The sequence below is a fragment of the Micromonas commoda genome, chromosome 17 (genome assembly GCF_000090985.2).
Source record: "Micromonas commoda chromosome 17, complete sequence".
In the NCBI taxonomy this organism is placed as follows: domain Eukaryota; kingdom Viridiplantae; phylum Chlorophyta; class Mamiellophyceae; order Mamiellales; family Mamiellaceae; genus Micromonas; species Micromonas commoda.
In genome coordinates this window covers 112281-127195 of record NC_013054.1, presented here as the reverse complement: position 1 = coordinate 127195, position 14915 = coordinate 112281, and the positions used below count along the sequence as shown (strand labels likewise).

Genomic DNA, 14915 nt, shown 5'->3' with positions numbered 1-14915 from the left:
TTTTATTTTATTTTATTACGCGTACGAATGAAGCATATGTGGATACATTATTATTATTATTACTTGCTTTGCTTGATTATTGCAATTGGTAATAAATAATATCTTCGAAGGTAATATAAATAATTAAAAGTACGAACGAAGGTACATATATATCTACATACGTACGTACGTATGATCGTATGTACGAATTATTACGAATGAAGCAGGTACGAAACGAAGGTCTGGTTCACATATGCATAATAAACACTTGATTGAAATCTAGAACATCTTGATAATTACACCTCGTTGCTGTTCGCCGAACGTTATTCGTTTGGTCGTCCATCGATAGGTGTCGAATGTAGTTACCTCAACCAGTCAGTCCAATAGAGATCACTTTGCGTAGATTCAGAGATAGCAGAACAAATGCCGAGGGAGCAGAAGTTTATCGCCGCGATCCCCTCCTCCAAGCTCAGCACTCTTGTTGAGGGATGCAACTGCGTTGTTGTGAACAAGATTGCATTGGTTGTCAACATACATTCGGGAGGAATCCACGTTTACAAAAACCGATGCGCCCATCAAGGTGGGAAATTCGTGCCAGACCTAGAAGATGCTGACACTGCTGTCTGCTCGCGTCATGGTTGGAAGTTTAATTCCAGAACTGGCCATTACACAAACCCACCTGCAAACGGTGAAAACCCGTGCTTCATCCAAGAAGAGCTCTACACAACGCTAAGTTCTTCAGGCGACCTTGAAGTTTATGAGGTTGTCGTGGACGTAGCAAAATCATCAGATGTCGTGCAGTTCGCAGAGGGAAAGCTTAAGACGCGCAGTCCTAAAAGTAGCCTTGTCGCAGGAGAGTTCACAGTGACATACTATGGGCACGCTTGTGTCATAATCAAAGCCGGGTCATTCAAAATCGCCACTGATCCCTGGCTCGTTGGAGATGCTTTCCTGGGAGGATGGTATCCACTGCACGAACCACCAAAAAATTGGCATAAAGACCTCGCTGAAGTTGACATGATTTACATATCCCACCGTCATCCTGATCACTACTCACCTCAAACCCTTCGCGTCATTGCGAAACAGAACCCCTCGATTCCAATCATCGTAGGTGATCTTCGCGGCGGGTCAGTTGTGGACAGCTACTTGCCAATGACAAAAGTGCACCGACTTGAACTCGGGAGATGGAAAGAGTTTTCGAACGAAATGAGGCTCGCGATTCTCCCAGACGGAGCGCTTGGCGACTTGGACACAAGTCTCTTACTTGAGTACAAAGGGTATTCATTATTCAATTACGTTGATTGCGGGGACCCAAACAACGGACAGCTGGGAAAAGTAGACATTGTTTTAGGTGACTTTGCAGGTGGTGCTTCCGGCTATCCCATGTGCATGAAAATGGAGAAGTATTCTGATAAATACATCGTGAAAAAGAAACAGCAAATGAATGCTACCTATCTTGCAAAGACAATGAACCTGCTTGAGAAGCTTCGACCAGATATATTCATTCCTTTTGCAGGATACTTTTCTGAGGCAAGACCATCCGATACGAGAATACGGCGATTGAACACTAAGAACTCGGCGATCGATGTCGCTCGGAAGGTTGAAGACACGTTCCATGGCAGTATTGGCGTCTTTGTGCCCACCCCTGGGAGGTTGTTAGACATGAAAAAACCCGACCTCACTATGCCGGTGACGAGAAAAGGACATTTTGCATCTCATCCAGCATCAAAAGTCAGGTTGATGCTACGACCTTATGAAGAGACTGCCGTCAAGTTTGCTCCATTCATCATGCGAAGGCGGGAGGCACTTGAGTACTACTTCACGTGGGCAAACTTTCAAGATTATGATCTTGTGCTTGAGATCATCGAGTGCGATGAGAACTTGAGCCCTTGTGAAGAACCTTTCTTTGTCGACTTTCGTCGTGGATTGCGATTTCCCCAAGACTTAGCGTATGCTCGCGTTTGGGAACGCATATTCGTGCGAAAGTCAGCATTCAGACATGCAATGCGCCATGGCATGGGTTGGGATTCGTTCTTTATTGGTTTTTCTACTCGAATCGAACGTGAACCAGATGTTTACCACTTGGCATTCTGGAACCACATGTCTAACCTGCTTCCACGGACACCCCCAAATTTTCAAGAACGCCTTGGGCTGCCGAGTCTTACAGTTCAGGACAGACAGCCAGTGAGAGAGATGGCTATTATTATATGTCTTGTTCTCTTGTTGTTCGTGTGTGCATTTTACCTGATGCGCGTAGATTCTTTGCCGTTTGCAGAACTGTAGCTTTGAAGTCGCCATGTGTTTGGGAACGCATTTCTTGGCACAGAGTCAAAACACTTGCAGTGGTTTGGACAGTAGTGCCGCGTATATTCCCACGCATCCTCAGCTGCCAGTATTTTCTTGCATTCATCGAGGCTCTTCAGCCAGTTGTTCGGGACATTCCCAAACACATGCTTCATTCTCTTGCAATCCTAGTCGAAGTTTTCCTTCGTCTACCGACGCGATATCATTTCTTTCATCAAACTCAGAACAAGCTCCTTGACCGTGACTCTGTTTGTCGCATCTTCAGGAAAAGCCGACCTACTTCATTTGGCAAAGCAGCTGGAGCCTGCACTTTGCGATGTACCCGAGGAACAGATCGTTCTTTCCAGTTTCAAGAGGGCAAATCGTTTGGGCGCAGACTTTCATTCTGCGGAGTATATGAGAGTTCAATCGAGATGTTCACATCACGTCAGGTTCCGTTTCCCACGGGACGCGCCCGAAGGAGAGAAACAATTCGGCAAGATTCAGCGTTACTTGTTGTTGACGCACGCGAACATCAGGGTCCGCATTTGCGAGCTGTGGCGGTACAGAACCACGACAGATTCAAACGCGAGATTCAGACAGTACGACACTGTCCAGCAGAGAGAGCCTGTTTAGATTTACATTCCGTTCAACGCTATTTGTCATAAAGTGATGTTCACGAGCCCCCCAAAGATGCAGGAAATAGGAGCGTTCAAGGTCATACCGTTGACCTCCACCGGGCGAATTGTAGCTGACAAGAAGTAATAATTAAGATGTATGCAATCAGTGAACATAAATTCGAACAGAAGTGGCGGTGCGATGATTACGCGCAGAAGTGAAGTTACCGTGCGCTTTGCGCTACAGAAGGCGTCTGAGCGCGAACATGTGCAACCGACAGAAACCGGGGGGCGGGGGGAGACATCCAAGACATGTCGCACTCGCACGATAGTGTCGCATGATCGATGTTGTCGATGTGTTGCTATTATTTCATGTTCCCCCTCACCCCCGATTCATGCGCAGAACTGCGGCGGCAGGTGCCTCGTTTGACGGGGAACATCGTTAATCGATGTGCAGCGAAGCGCCACGAGGTAACATGCATGACCCCGGGGGCGGGGGGAGACATCCCAGACATGTCACACTTGCTCGATAATGGTATTCAATCGATGTTATTGATGTGTTGCTATTATTTCATGTCCCCCCTCTCCCCCGATTCATGCACGGCATATGCGGCACCGCCAGAGTTGACTTGATAGAATTAGTCGATTGTTGCGCTGCGAAGAAAAATCAGAACATAGTGGTGCGCACAGATCGCCACTCGAAACATTTACAGCCGCACAGGACCATTACGTAGCTAGGACCTCGCTACTACAGCCATGGGCGTTTCCAGCCGCCGTAAGCTCAATCGCAAGACTAGTGCTCCTGGTCCCGTGAAAAAGAATCTTGCTCGATCGCCTGGACAGTATAAGCTCGCAGGACGTCCGAAGAAACGTGAAGTTGCCGGTGGCGATACCAAAGCATCCCCATTACACCCAGCAACTCGAAGCGGTGTATACTACCACGAGATATGGTGGGGACTACGTCGGATCAGGTCGCACTTTCCAAATGAGTTTCCAACGATCGGCACGAACGTCGTCATCTGCCGAGAACGATCAGATGGAGATGGCGGCGGGGTGTTCACAAAGGGAACGGTTCAACAAGTCAAACCCTACAGAAGCAGAGATGCGATCCGCGTGGCGCACGATGATGGCGATTACGACGTGTTCAGCTTGAAAAACTTTCACGTGCAGCTTTGTCCCGTCGATGAACTATGTGATGACTGGTGCGCGTTTCTGCTTAGCGCAAAAGATTTCTTGTTTTGGCTGCGGAACGAGAAGCTCTTACTGGAGAATGCGCGGGCTGTAAACTTGCACCAGTCGATCGTCGAGAAGTACATGCGCAGTGCAGACAAACTCAAACAAAACTTTCCGACACAACTGCGAATTTTGGAACTGTGCTGCGGATCAAAATCCTTTGCAAACTACCTGCGCGTCAAGTTTCCCTGCGCCATCATCGTTACCCTGGACATTATCGACTCGGCCCATCCCACACACGTCGCCGACGTCACCAAATGGAATTACATGGATTACTACCCGATCGGATGGTTTTCGATAGTGTGGGCCTCACCCCCTTGTACGGAATACTCTCCCGCGAAGACCATTGGCATTCGGAAATTGCCGAGCGCCGACAGAATCGTCCGCGCCTGCCTCGACATAATCGCGCTGGCGTTGGGAGAGAAGAAAAATGGCACTTTGGATGGCGTGTACTTCATCGAGAACCCTTTCACCATGCTGCGGAAGAGAAGGTTCATGCAGTTCCTCCAAGACAACATGCACGTGTGCTCCTTCTGCAAGTACGGCACCGATTTCCGGAAGAATACATGCATCTGGTCAAACGTTCCCGACCTCGAGCTCGAACGATGCACGAAAAACACTCCTTGCTCTGGGTGTGTGGATGGCAAACATATGTGTCGCGCGCAGGGCGGTCGCAGCGCAGATGGCACGCCTGGCGTTCCGAAAGAAGAAGCGCAACGTATTCCTGATGATCTCGTGGCGCAGCTGGTGGGCAAGGCGCTACATTACGTATAGATAGCTCATGAGGTTGAAGTCATCACGTGAAGCAGTAATGTTCAGCGTCGTCTTCCACCATATTCAATAGATTGTTATTAAAAAAATAGTACTGAAAGAAATTTGAAAAGGCGTATGAGTTTTGTGGTTAGGGATAATCAACAAAACTCAAGATTTTTACTTACATCTCCAAACTTTCTATGAAGACCAGTCAGATGATTTTTGTATGCTGTCAGTCATCATAAAAATATTCATGCATACATGCATGTATGTTATTTATTACCTTCGTATTAGTTGATTGATTGATTGATTGGCTCAAAATTTTTATTACCTCCGTCCGTTCGTTCCTTCATTCTTCCATTATTTCCCCTCGCACGAGTGAAAGCGCGCGGTGCGGATGGACAAAGTGTTTCAAATATGCATTGAGACGTCGCAGGTGAACGCGTCGACCTACCTGTAGAGCACCGAGGGCAGCGACGTCTTCAATTTACGCGTCGTTTTCTCACGCGGGAGGTCTCCCATCTCCCGTTTGCTCTGGCAGTTCCAGCCGTAGGTTAAAGAAGGTGAGCCATGTGTTTCGTCGATGTGATGCTTCTACGTACTGACCGCATGACCTCCCACGACTCAGCAGGGAGCTGTTGCACTGCACCACGACAATCGGATGGCCTCTCCTTTCCGCATCTCACGGCGGGCGCGAGGTAAGAACGAGCCGATCCGGACCTGTTTTTTTGTTTATTTCGTGACCTGAAAAAAATTTGATTGCAGGAATTTCTTGGTTTGGAAACCAAGAAAAAACAGCTGGCGCGCCGCTGAGCGCCCAGTGGGCGTAGACGGCGCGGCAAGGGCGAGGGCGGGGCATCTGGTCCCGCAGGGCCCACTGGAGCGTCGCCCCTGCTCACCAAGCACAAATTGCACCGCGCCTGGACCGCGCACGGCAGCCCGTGCGGATCGACGCACTGGCGAACGCGCGGGCGAACGCGGGCCGGGCGCTTCGTGGGCGCTCGGCGCGGGCGCCCGCGCGCGGAGCTTTCAAAATATTGGGTATTTCATTATTATTAATTGATTTGCAGCACCACATACATTGATGCTGCATTCAATTAATAATAATAAATCCTAAAATCCTAATATTAAACGCACACACAGTGCATCGAATAGCCATAGCTAATTCGACCCGGGGAAACACCGGGGAAACACCGGGGAAACACCGGGGAACGAAATTTATTCATAATAATAATTATTAACACGATATACGATCGACAATTCACCATTATTATTCATAGGTTCAATGACGGAAGAAATTAATAAATTTAGTGTGGAAAGACCGGGGAACGGAAAAATATACTATAAAATAAATGACATCCGACTGATATTTCATACGATGCTTACTTTGTACGAAGGTAATAAATTTAGTGGGGAAAGACCGGGGAAAAACGAACGTTATAAAAAGTACGAGGTGATAAATATTATAATAAGGTACGTTATTCCCCGGTGGGGAAACACCGGGGAAGTTCCCCGGTGTTTCCCCGATTTTTTTCGCACAGTGTATCATATATCAAATGAAAATAATATATAGTATAAAATAAAGTACGAACGTAACGATAGTGTTTGGAGAGCTTCCTCTATCTCCAGCCACCAGCAGCAGCAGACTCATTACGATATGAACGAATATTTACAGTATTGTTGCGAGTAATTATCGGTACGTGCATATTATCTAGCTAGATATGATACCGGCGACGTGACGGATGATGTTTAACATTCGTGATAAGAAGACAAATAAAGTGATAATAGCAAAATAGCTATTGATTCAAGTTTGCCCTTGCCCCTTATTACTTGCATGTTTATTATCAAATGGGTCAGATCGCCGTACAATCCAACGCAAGAATACACCATGCTTCACAGAGCCTTTAGTTTCACCCCAATACAGAAACGCACCACGGTGCTCGTGATCGTTGTGCTATGTACTTTTTTGTACATGGTGCAAACCCGTGCGCGTGGAAAAACTCGCGGATATGCACCCCCCTCGTGCGGAAGTCAGAAGGAGCACGAAATATCTACCAAATGGCCTATCGATCCGACGCCTTCTAGCGAACAGATCGCTCAACTTGATAAGCGCGGGTGTTCTCTCCGATTGGTGGACAAACTGTCTGCGGATAAGCGGTCCCAACAGTTACTTTCCGGCGTTTGGCGCGACGCTCGCATTGTCTTTCCGTTCGCTGTCCCTGTCGAGGGTACTGTGTACTGGAAAGTGGTGCCGCACCCTTGCAGTGAGCCAGTCACGATAGAGGCGCGGATGAATGGTGATGGGCATGGCTTCGAGAGCTTGTACGTCGCACTCTTGCGCGATGTACCGAAAGACAAAGTCGTTGTCGACGTTGGTGCAAACATGGGCGCTTACAGCATCCTTCCTGCCGTTCTAGGGTTCAACGTTGTCAGTGTTGAGATACAGGCGGATAGAGTTCGTGAAATACAACTGATGGGAATTCTCAACGGAGTCCACGACAGATTACGAGTGATTCACGCGGCCGTCGCCGAGGAGACGGGAGCTGTATTGACATGTCAAGATCGGCGCCCTGAGAATATCTTGGTGAGAGACTGCACCGTGCTTGACGCTGATGCTAACGTTGAACACTTGGAAATTCGATCGTCCTCTCTGATGCATCGCATGGATGACTTGCTTGATAAGGATTCGGATGTTTACCTGTACAAGATCGATTGCGACGGATGCGAGCCTGGCTGGTTCAAGGGCAGTAAGCATTTTTTGAGAACTTCTGGTTCGAGTGTTACCTTTTATCTCATAGAGACAGGCATGCAACGGTGGTTCTATGACTTCGCCAATATGCTGCAAGGGAACTACCTCTTTTGCGTGTTAACACAACACGGTTCATATAATCCAGAACAGCCCAATTATGGAGCGCTTGTCGACGCAATACGCTCCAAAGAGATAGCAAAGATAAGCGAGATAGTGCCTACTTACCTCAGTGCAGAATCAATTCCGGTCCCCACTGGGGATGTAGATATTTTGCTTGTCAATCTTGACAAACTATAGACATTAGGCCTCCTCAATACGAGCGAATGAAGGTAATAATAATGTTCAATCATATTATTACAGCAGTGAGCGAGTGTCACCTTGCTTCGTACTTTCGTATTTAATATTATGATTCATTTGCACGCACATGAAGATATTAATTATTATAAGAAATTCAAGGAATCCTGTATGTGTCGCTGCGCTCCAGTAACGGCCGCCATTGACGTTAACCACAAATACGATACGTGACTATTTGTGTATGCATCTATGTACATCTATTTACGTCAAATTAAATTTTTAGTGGGGAAAGACCGCCGGGGAAAAACGGACGATAAAAATAAAATATGATACCTTCGCACGAATACATATTATATGAAGGTACGAAGGTACGTATGTACGTACGTACATATTATTAATTAATAATAAGTTAAGCGGACGGAGATGAGTAATTCGCATTTGTAATTTATCCATACGACTTTTATTCATGCGTACGAAGGTACGATATATATAGTCATGTACCATACGATGGCTGATTTGCTTAACTCGTATGACTAATCACCATACAGGTCGCGTTCGTAAATATATGTTAAAGCAATATGGACGAGCAACGGGAATTTCATGCATGATTTAATAATAAATACGGACGAAGGTGATAAATAATAATACATACGTACGTACCTTACTTATTACTTGCTTGCTTCATTCGTTCGACCTTCATTCGTTCGTTCGAACGAACGTACATACGTACATGCGTACGCTTATTAGCATATACCATATGCATATTCACTATATACGCGATTTACATGAGTAACTCGCGTGACGTTGACTTATGATGATATGTACCTTCGTTCATTCATTCGAAGGTTTATTATTTATCATCCTTCGTTCGTTCGTACGAATGACGAAGGTACCTTGATTGATTGCTTGATTGATTGCTTGCATTGCTTCGTTCGTGCCCTCGAAGGTGTATGTTAAATAATTATTACGAAGGTATTAATTAACCTTCATATATGTACCTTACTTGGATTGCTTGATTGCTTCGTATCGTAATAATCATAATAATAATATTATTTTTTTCGACCTTATTATTTACCTTCGTATTTATTACCTTCGTACTTATTATTATTACCTTCGAGTATTTATTATTACCTTCGTATTTATTATTTGTACCTTGCGGGCCGCGCGCACAGAAACAAACGGTCACGGCATGCGTAGGTCTCGCTTATTCGCACGACGGCGCTCGATACTCATCTCCTTTCTATTAGCCGCGGTGGTATCCTTGGCATACACATGTGCTATTTCCATGACGAGTCAAATACGAACGCCAAGTAGGTACATTCATCCTCGGTTCACCATTTTCGCCTGTCCCAAAGGCCCGAACCACACGCAAACGGCAGTGAATGAAGAGGTTGCCTTGGCCAGCTGGGTGTTCTGGTTAGATCCTCCGGCAGACCTTGTGCTTTTGATTGGATTCGAAAGTGATTCTGGCCTCCAAGACCTTGCTCGTAAGTATGGTGATGAAGCTCAGCGGCGTGAACGACCCACGAAAGTGAAGTACGTTCGATTGGACAACGAAGGGATAATAAAAACTTCCGATGGCGACGTTGGCCCGAATCTCCGCTTCGTTTTCTCCACTGCCAAGCGAGCGGTAATGCCACAATCAGAGGAAGACATATTCACCTACGTAAACGCAGATATTGTTCTGCCATCAAATTTTGTGACTGCTTCCCATCGCAGTTTTTCGACGGGCGAGAGAACTCGTCCATCCGAAATAGTACTTACTGGAACCCGTACCGATTGTAAGGGTCCACTTCAATCTGCTGAAAATCTTCTTAAACTAGCATCATCATCAACATATCCCAGATTGGAATCGTCATTTCGGGAATGCCTTCCCCATGCACCTACCGGGAAGGATTACTGGATTTACAGACGAGAATTCTGGGAGAGGCATGGGGGAATACCCGATTTCATGCTAGGGCGTTTTGTTTGGGATGATTATATGGCCCTCGTCGCAAATACATTCGGCATGTTGATTGACCTTTCCCCTGTGACCTTTGTGATTCATCTGGAACACGAATACGGACACACTAACGTACGCACGAGGAATATGCTACTAGGTGGAGAGGGCCGAAAACGGAACAAACGTCTGATGGATGCAGCATGGCAAGTGCTGGCCCCAAACAGGGATGACTCACACCTCAACCTGAATAGCGTGTATTGGCGGGCATGTCCTATTGATAACGCCGGCATTAATTTTATTGTGGAACCTGCGGCAACCTGGGCGCATGATGCCGCGTGGCTGAACAATACCAAAAGTTTCCCACACAGTGAAGGGAGTTGTGATTACGGAAAGTTATTTGGGTGTACAACCACGTGTGGCATCCTGACACGAGACGCCCGTGTCCATTCGGAGAATAACACGCATGCGACATCCATGCTGATGCCGTGATCATGCTGACTGATCAAAATCTGGTCAGTCAGACATTTTCAAGGGGTCGAACAAAGGTACCACGGACTCAGTGAGCCGCAATATGTCAACAAACGAGCATTCGGAAACACAAATGAGGAGTTATTCGTGCGACCATGTACATTTAACTGAGCGAGCCGTGTTTTATCCCCATACCCAGAAGCGGAATCAACTGTGGACAAGCTCGTGAGCAGGTTTGCTTTGCACGTTCTTCCATCGCAAGCGCGACGGGAAGAAGAAGCACAACGCTCGCGCACATTGCCATGTTCATCCACACCGCCAACTGTGCGGTCGAGACCACGGGAAGGGGCACAAATCGAACGGGTTCGACGCCCCCGTGCGACGCGCATGATTTTGAAGATCTCCGAGCCCGATACTAGTTTGCGGAGTCCCGGAGTCCCGTGTGCGTCCCATGTGCGCGCCGTCCCTAACTGGTTAGCGGTGAACCCATGGCCGCGCAAGACTGGGGGCATGAGTGTATTTCCCGGAGACTTCTAGGAGCTGCTGACCGGGGCTGATAAATGAGCAAAATCAATCGGCATGTTTTATCTACAACTGTCAGTGGCTTCAGCTCTAGAAATCTTGACAAATCACTACGGGTCACATGATCTGCGGAGGTGGCCAATTCATTCCCGATTCAGGAAGGAATTCTTTTCACCTGCGAAGCAACCTTAAACTCGCGGGAGTTGACTTAGTCATGTGTCTGTCGTCGAGAGAAAGGAGCGCCTTTCGTTCCAACACAGCGCAATAGCGTAGATCCTAGTTGTATCAAGAAATCAAGACATCTTCCAAGCAAATGCACAAAGGAAGAACAAAAAAACAAAAGCACATTTGCAGGAAATGCTACTAATAATCAGCACAAATAAAGGTACCCGCTCGCTCGAAGAAATGACGCCCATTTCCACTCTATCCTAATACTCAAGCAAAGCAACTGATTATAGTATTATTATTGCCGTGTCCGACTCAAGACTTCTACCCAAATGACCATAGATGGTGAGGTTTACCACAAGATAGCGCCACAGCTCGCTGAAGAGCACGTCGCAGCACCGTAATGTTTACCAGGACATCTTGCAACGCACGTCTTACATGGGGGAAACCACAACGCGGTGTGAAAGAACATCCTCGTACTTCGTATGTCTCGCACTCTGAGATGTATTGCTGTACCGAACTTTCACGAACAGTGTGCCCGGTACTGATCTCATAGCTCGCAACAAAAGGTTTAAGGTTCTGCATGAAATCTGAATTTACACACGTGGCAACTACCTCGATTACAGTCACCCTGCGCCGTCGGGAATCGATCAGCAATCCATTTGTCATGTGACTACCATGTGGCACAACAAATATATCAAAGGAGTTGAACGTTATGAGTGCTTTATGAAAGCTGGTGCTTGAATCTACTGTGAAAACTTCAACACTCGCACTGAATGTCTCAGCCAATGCGATAACGTCTGGAAGATTTGTAAACAGCCGAAGATTACTCCCTTCTGAACGTTGGAAGATGCCTATTCGCAACGTAGAGAAGCAGTCAAGATGGAAGCCTTTCGGTCGTGACAGTATACCATTTCTGGGAGATGGATATTCTCTTTCTTCCAACTTCCTGCTTTTGGACTCGCTCTGCAGAAAGCGCAATAAATCGCCTTTCCAAGATAGAATTGTCTTATCGTGATTTTGCCCGAGATAACGTCCCGTTGAATGATCCATCATCCCTCTCTCAATACACAAGATCGGCGTGCGTTCCTCAAATCCAACCGTGTAAATCCGCGTGGACGAGTTAAACCAGCCGTTTCGCGTTCCAGAGCGGAAAACTATTTCGAAGATTGAATGGAAAAAGTCGCCTCGGTTGCCTTGAAATGCATCTGGACACTGGAAAAAGACAACATGATTCACGTCCAATCGATTTAAGCCATCATTGATTAAGGCATACAACTTGCCATAGCCAAACAAAAAATGTGATGGCTGCAACCTGCCCCGTGCTACCCGCCAACAGCCGAGGATGAGCGTCGTACCTCTCAAATAATAAAGATCGGTCGCCCCGGCCCTCCCCCTATTGAAGGGGGCACTCCTGTAAGGTTGAGTCACACCTGACAATCCCAGGCGAGATACATTTGCCAAGTAACCTCCGTCTTCAGTCTCAAAGTACTTTATTGAGTCCTCACCATTCATGCACACATTCTCATATGCAAACCACGAGAGTCCCACGCTTCGCCGAACAGGGCCATACACTCTTGAAGTCAATCCTACGGTGTGATTCTGATCACCAGAAGCAGGCAAATGCAAACGGGAAAACTGAGCAGACTCGTTAAGACAATCGTAACAGTCGTAAAGCGCTTCAGTTGGAAGACGTCGATTGGCTTGTTGTCTGCTTCGAGGCGCAAGGAAAAACAACGAAGCGAAAAATATGAGAGCTGAAGTCGCTGCAAACTTCCTCCTTCTTAGGTGACACGCAGACTTTCGGCGTTTCCAGACAACTTTGGTAGCGATATGCGAGGCGCTCCTTGAGCCACGTAATAACGTCTTGCGAGAGATGTTTTCAAACGCAAGAAGTCTGCAACGCTCCCATGGTCCATTCCGACGCATATCACCGGGTTCTTGATTGCTGCTCGGTTTATTGCTGCTCTGCTATATGCATGGCTGCTGGCACGCACATACATAGATGTGTACGGTGCCGTTATACCGCACAGCATACATGTATGTGTGGTTTCGGATTTTGTAAGTGTTATTATTATTAATTGCTCTGATATTATTTTTAATAAATATCTTCATTATTATTATTATTATTATTATTCGGCTAGCCGATCATATAAATATTATTATTACCATATATATATTCGCGCTCGTCCCTTTAATATTTATTTGTATTATATGTAGGCAGGGACGGAGTAGTAATAACACATATATGTGGATGGGGAAACACCGGGGAAGTTTCCCCGATTTTTCGCACAGTGTATAGCAGTATAGTAACTTCATTTCCTGCCGTGGAAGGTAGTAGATATTATTCTACAGATCGTTGTGACTGCGTCACATGCACTCAGTCTCATGTATGCAAGCAAGCAGAAGCATTTTCTCGCGACACTCTTTAGTTCGTGTGACGACCCGCACCTGTGACGTCCTGATCTAATTGATAGTCATACATGATGGCACGAGAGAACGTTGTCCCATCAGCAATGCAACATCCATCACGGCGGCGGAACGTCACAACGAGAAAACGATTGTGTGGTTTGCTTGCTTTTGTCGCACTTAACTTCGCTGTACATGTTTGCTATGACGCGGTGTCACATTATCGAAAAGGTTCAGGGCATCAACCTGCGAACTGGCTCGAACTCGCAAACTGTGCGTATCGACCTGAGTTATATGAAGGTCCACCTGTAGGAATCATCGGCGCACAGAAGCGAGTTTCGAGCTCACCCTTTCTTCACGTATTTCTTCAATTTCCTCAAAATGAAGCAGACCTTCCAACTGTGCGCTATCGAGAGTTCGTGAAGGCACTGCAATGCAACATCTGGCACCCGGCTGTCAAAAGCATTCATCTATTGCAGGAACGCGACTTCGACCTAGACAGCATTCCTTTGATATCTGATCGTACAAACAAGGTAGTTGTTCACATAATCGGTCGACGAATCCTTTATGAAGATGCAGTGAAGGCGATGAATATGTTGCCAGAGAACTCCCTCGCCGTCCTAACAAACGCTGACATCTATTTAGGCGATGGTTTTGACTTCTCGGTGTTAAACGCGAGCGTCTCTCAAAATAATGGCCTCGCGCTGACACGTTATGAAGATTCTACTTGCATGTCAATACAAAAGCAAACAGGGGTTTGTGACTGCCGTATATATGATAACTGCCACGACTCGTATGTATTTAGGTCCCCCCTTCCAGCGATTCTTGTTCTTGGAAATACGACAAGTTTTCGTTTCGGCGGGCTCTGGGGAAGCGAGAGAGTCTTTTTACATCAGTTGACTTCTCACGGTCTGGCCCTGCACAATCCTTGTTTCTTTTTAAAGACCCATCACGTGCACTGCTCTCAAGTGAGACCAACTCAAGACAATCGATGGTTAAACAAGGAGCTGGGTATTCCAAGCGAATCTTCCAGATTGCCTCCTATTACTCATATATGCGAGAGTAGATGATATTATTATTGAAATATTGGTAGTGGTATGTTATTTCTTTGGGTCAATATCGTCTGCGGTGCTCCCGGCCATTAGTGAACGTTTCGCCAGGACCCCTTGTAAACCACGTAGTGGATTCCACCGGAGGACCTGTTAGCAATGCCTGCGTCATCCTTCCTCTCGGTGAGAGGGTGAGGGACTGGGTTTAGGGTCTGGTCGAAAGGGATAGTCCGGGATAGTCATTTCTGGGCTCCTATGATACCTGCAGCCGAACTACAGGCTGATGATGGCTTAAAACGAGTTTTCAACAAAGTGGTGATTCGGGCGTGCTCTTCGGGATTCCCTGCTGTCGCGCTCGTCGTGATTTCTCCGAACGCGACACGAGAGTTCATTCATATGGCCGACGTGTCCTCGCACACCGAGTCACCTGGGCAGAAAATTGATTTTGTTTC

At 46.7% G+C, this 14915-nt stretch overlaps 7 protein-coding genes across 7 annotated transcripts; 5 read left to right on the top strand and 2 right to left on the bottom strand.

The window, feature by feature from the left end:
• Positions 1-402: 402 nt before the first annotated feature.
• Positions 403-2032, top strand: MICPUN_53233 (hydrolase; the record flags this gene model as incomplete). The annotated part of the gene is made up of 1 exon (XM_002506954.1): positions 403-2032. A coding segment is annotated over one exon (1630 nt), but the record flags the coding sequence as incomplete, so codon positions are not given.
• Positions 2033-2968: 936 nt separating this feature from the next.
• MICPUN_64996 (predicted protein) lies at positions 2969-4984 on the top strand. The gene has a single exon (XM_002506953.1). The coding sequence runs from the start codon at positions 3636-3638 to the stop codon at positions 4884-4886; it is 1251 nt and encodes a 416-aa protein (XP_002506999.1). The 5' UTR covers positions 2969-3635; the 3' UTR covers positions 4887-4984.
• A 260-nt stretch (positions 4985-5244) lies between these two features.
• MICPUN_53230 (predicted protein) lies at positions 5245-6119 on the bottom strand. The gene is made up of 3 exons (XM_002506912.1): positions 5631-6119; positions 5497-5563; positions 5245-5428 (listed from the first exon to the last, which is right to left on the bottom strand). Exons 1-3 carry the CDS (start codon positions 5722-5724, stop codon positions 5368-5370), a joined length of 222 nt encoding a protein of 73 aa, XP_002506958.1. The 5' UTR covers positions 5725-6119; the 3' UTR covers positions 5245-5367.
• A 995-nt stretch (positions 6120-7114) lies between these two features.
• MICPUN_109674 (predicted protein) lies at positions 7115-8008 on the top strand. Its single transcript, XM_002506952.1, has 2 exons — positions 7115-7598; positions 7650-8008. Exons 1-2 carry the CDS (start codon positions 7528-7530, stop codon positions 7909-7911), a joined length of 333 nt encoding a protein of 110 aa, XP_002506998.1. The 5' UTR covers positions 7115-7527; the 3' UTR covers positions 7912-8008.
• Positions 8009-9006: 998 nt separating this feature from the next.
• MICPUN_64994 (hypothetical protein) lies at positions 9007-11147 on the top strand. Its single transcript, XM_002506951.1, has one exon. It carries the CDS (start codon positions 9098-9100, stop codon positions 10337-10339), a length of 1242 nt encoding a protein of 413 aa, XP_002506997.1. The 5' UTR covers positions 9007-9097; the 3' UTR covers positions 10340-11147.
• A 182-nt stretch (positions 11148-11329) lies between these two features.
• MICPUN_113370 (hypothetical protein) lies at positions 11330-12934 on the bottom strand (the record flags this gene model as incomplete). The annotated part of the gene is made up of 1 exon (XM_002506911.1): positions 11330-12934. One exon carries the CDS (start codon positions 12932-12934, stop codon positions 11330-11332), a length of 1605 nt encoding a protein of 534 aa, XP_002506957.1.
• A 373-nt stretch (positions 12935-13307) lies between these two features.
• Positions 13308-14516, top strand: MICPUN_53223 (hypothetical protein). The gene has a single exon (XM_002506950.1). The coding sequence runs from the start codon at positions 13489-13491 to the stop codon at positions 14482-14484; it is 996 nt and encodes a 331-aa protein (XP_002506996.1). The 5' UTR covers positions 13308-13488; the 3' UTR covers positions 14485-14516.
• The last annotated feature ends 399 nt before the right edge of the window (positions 14517-14915 follow it).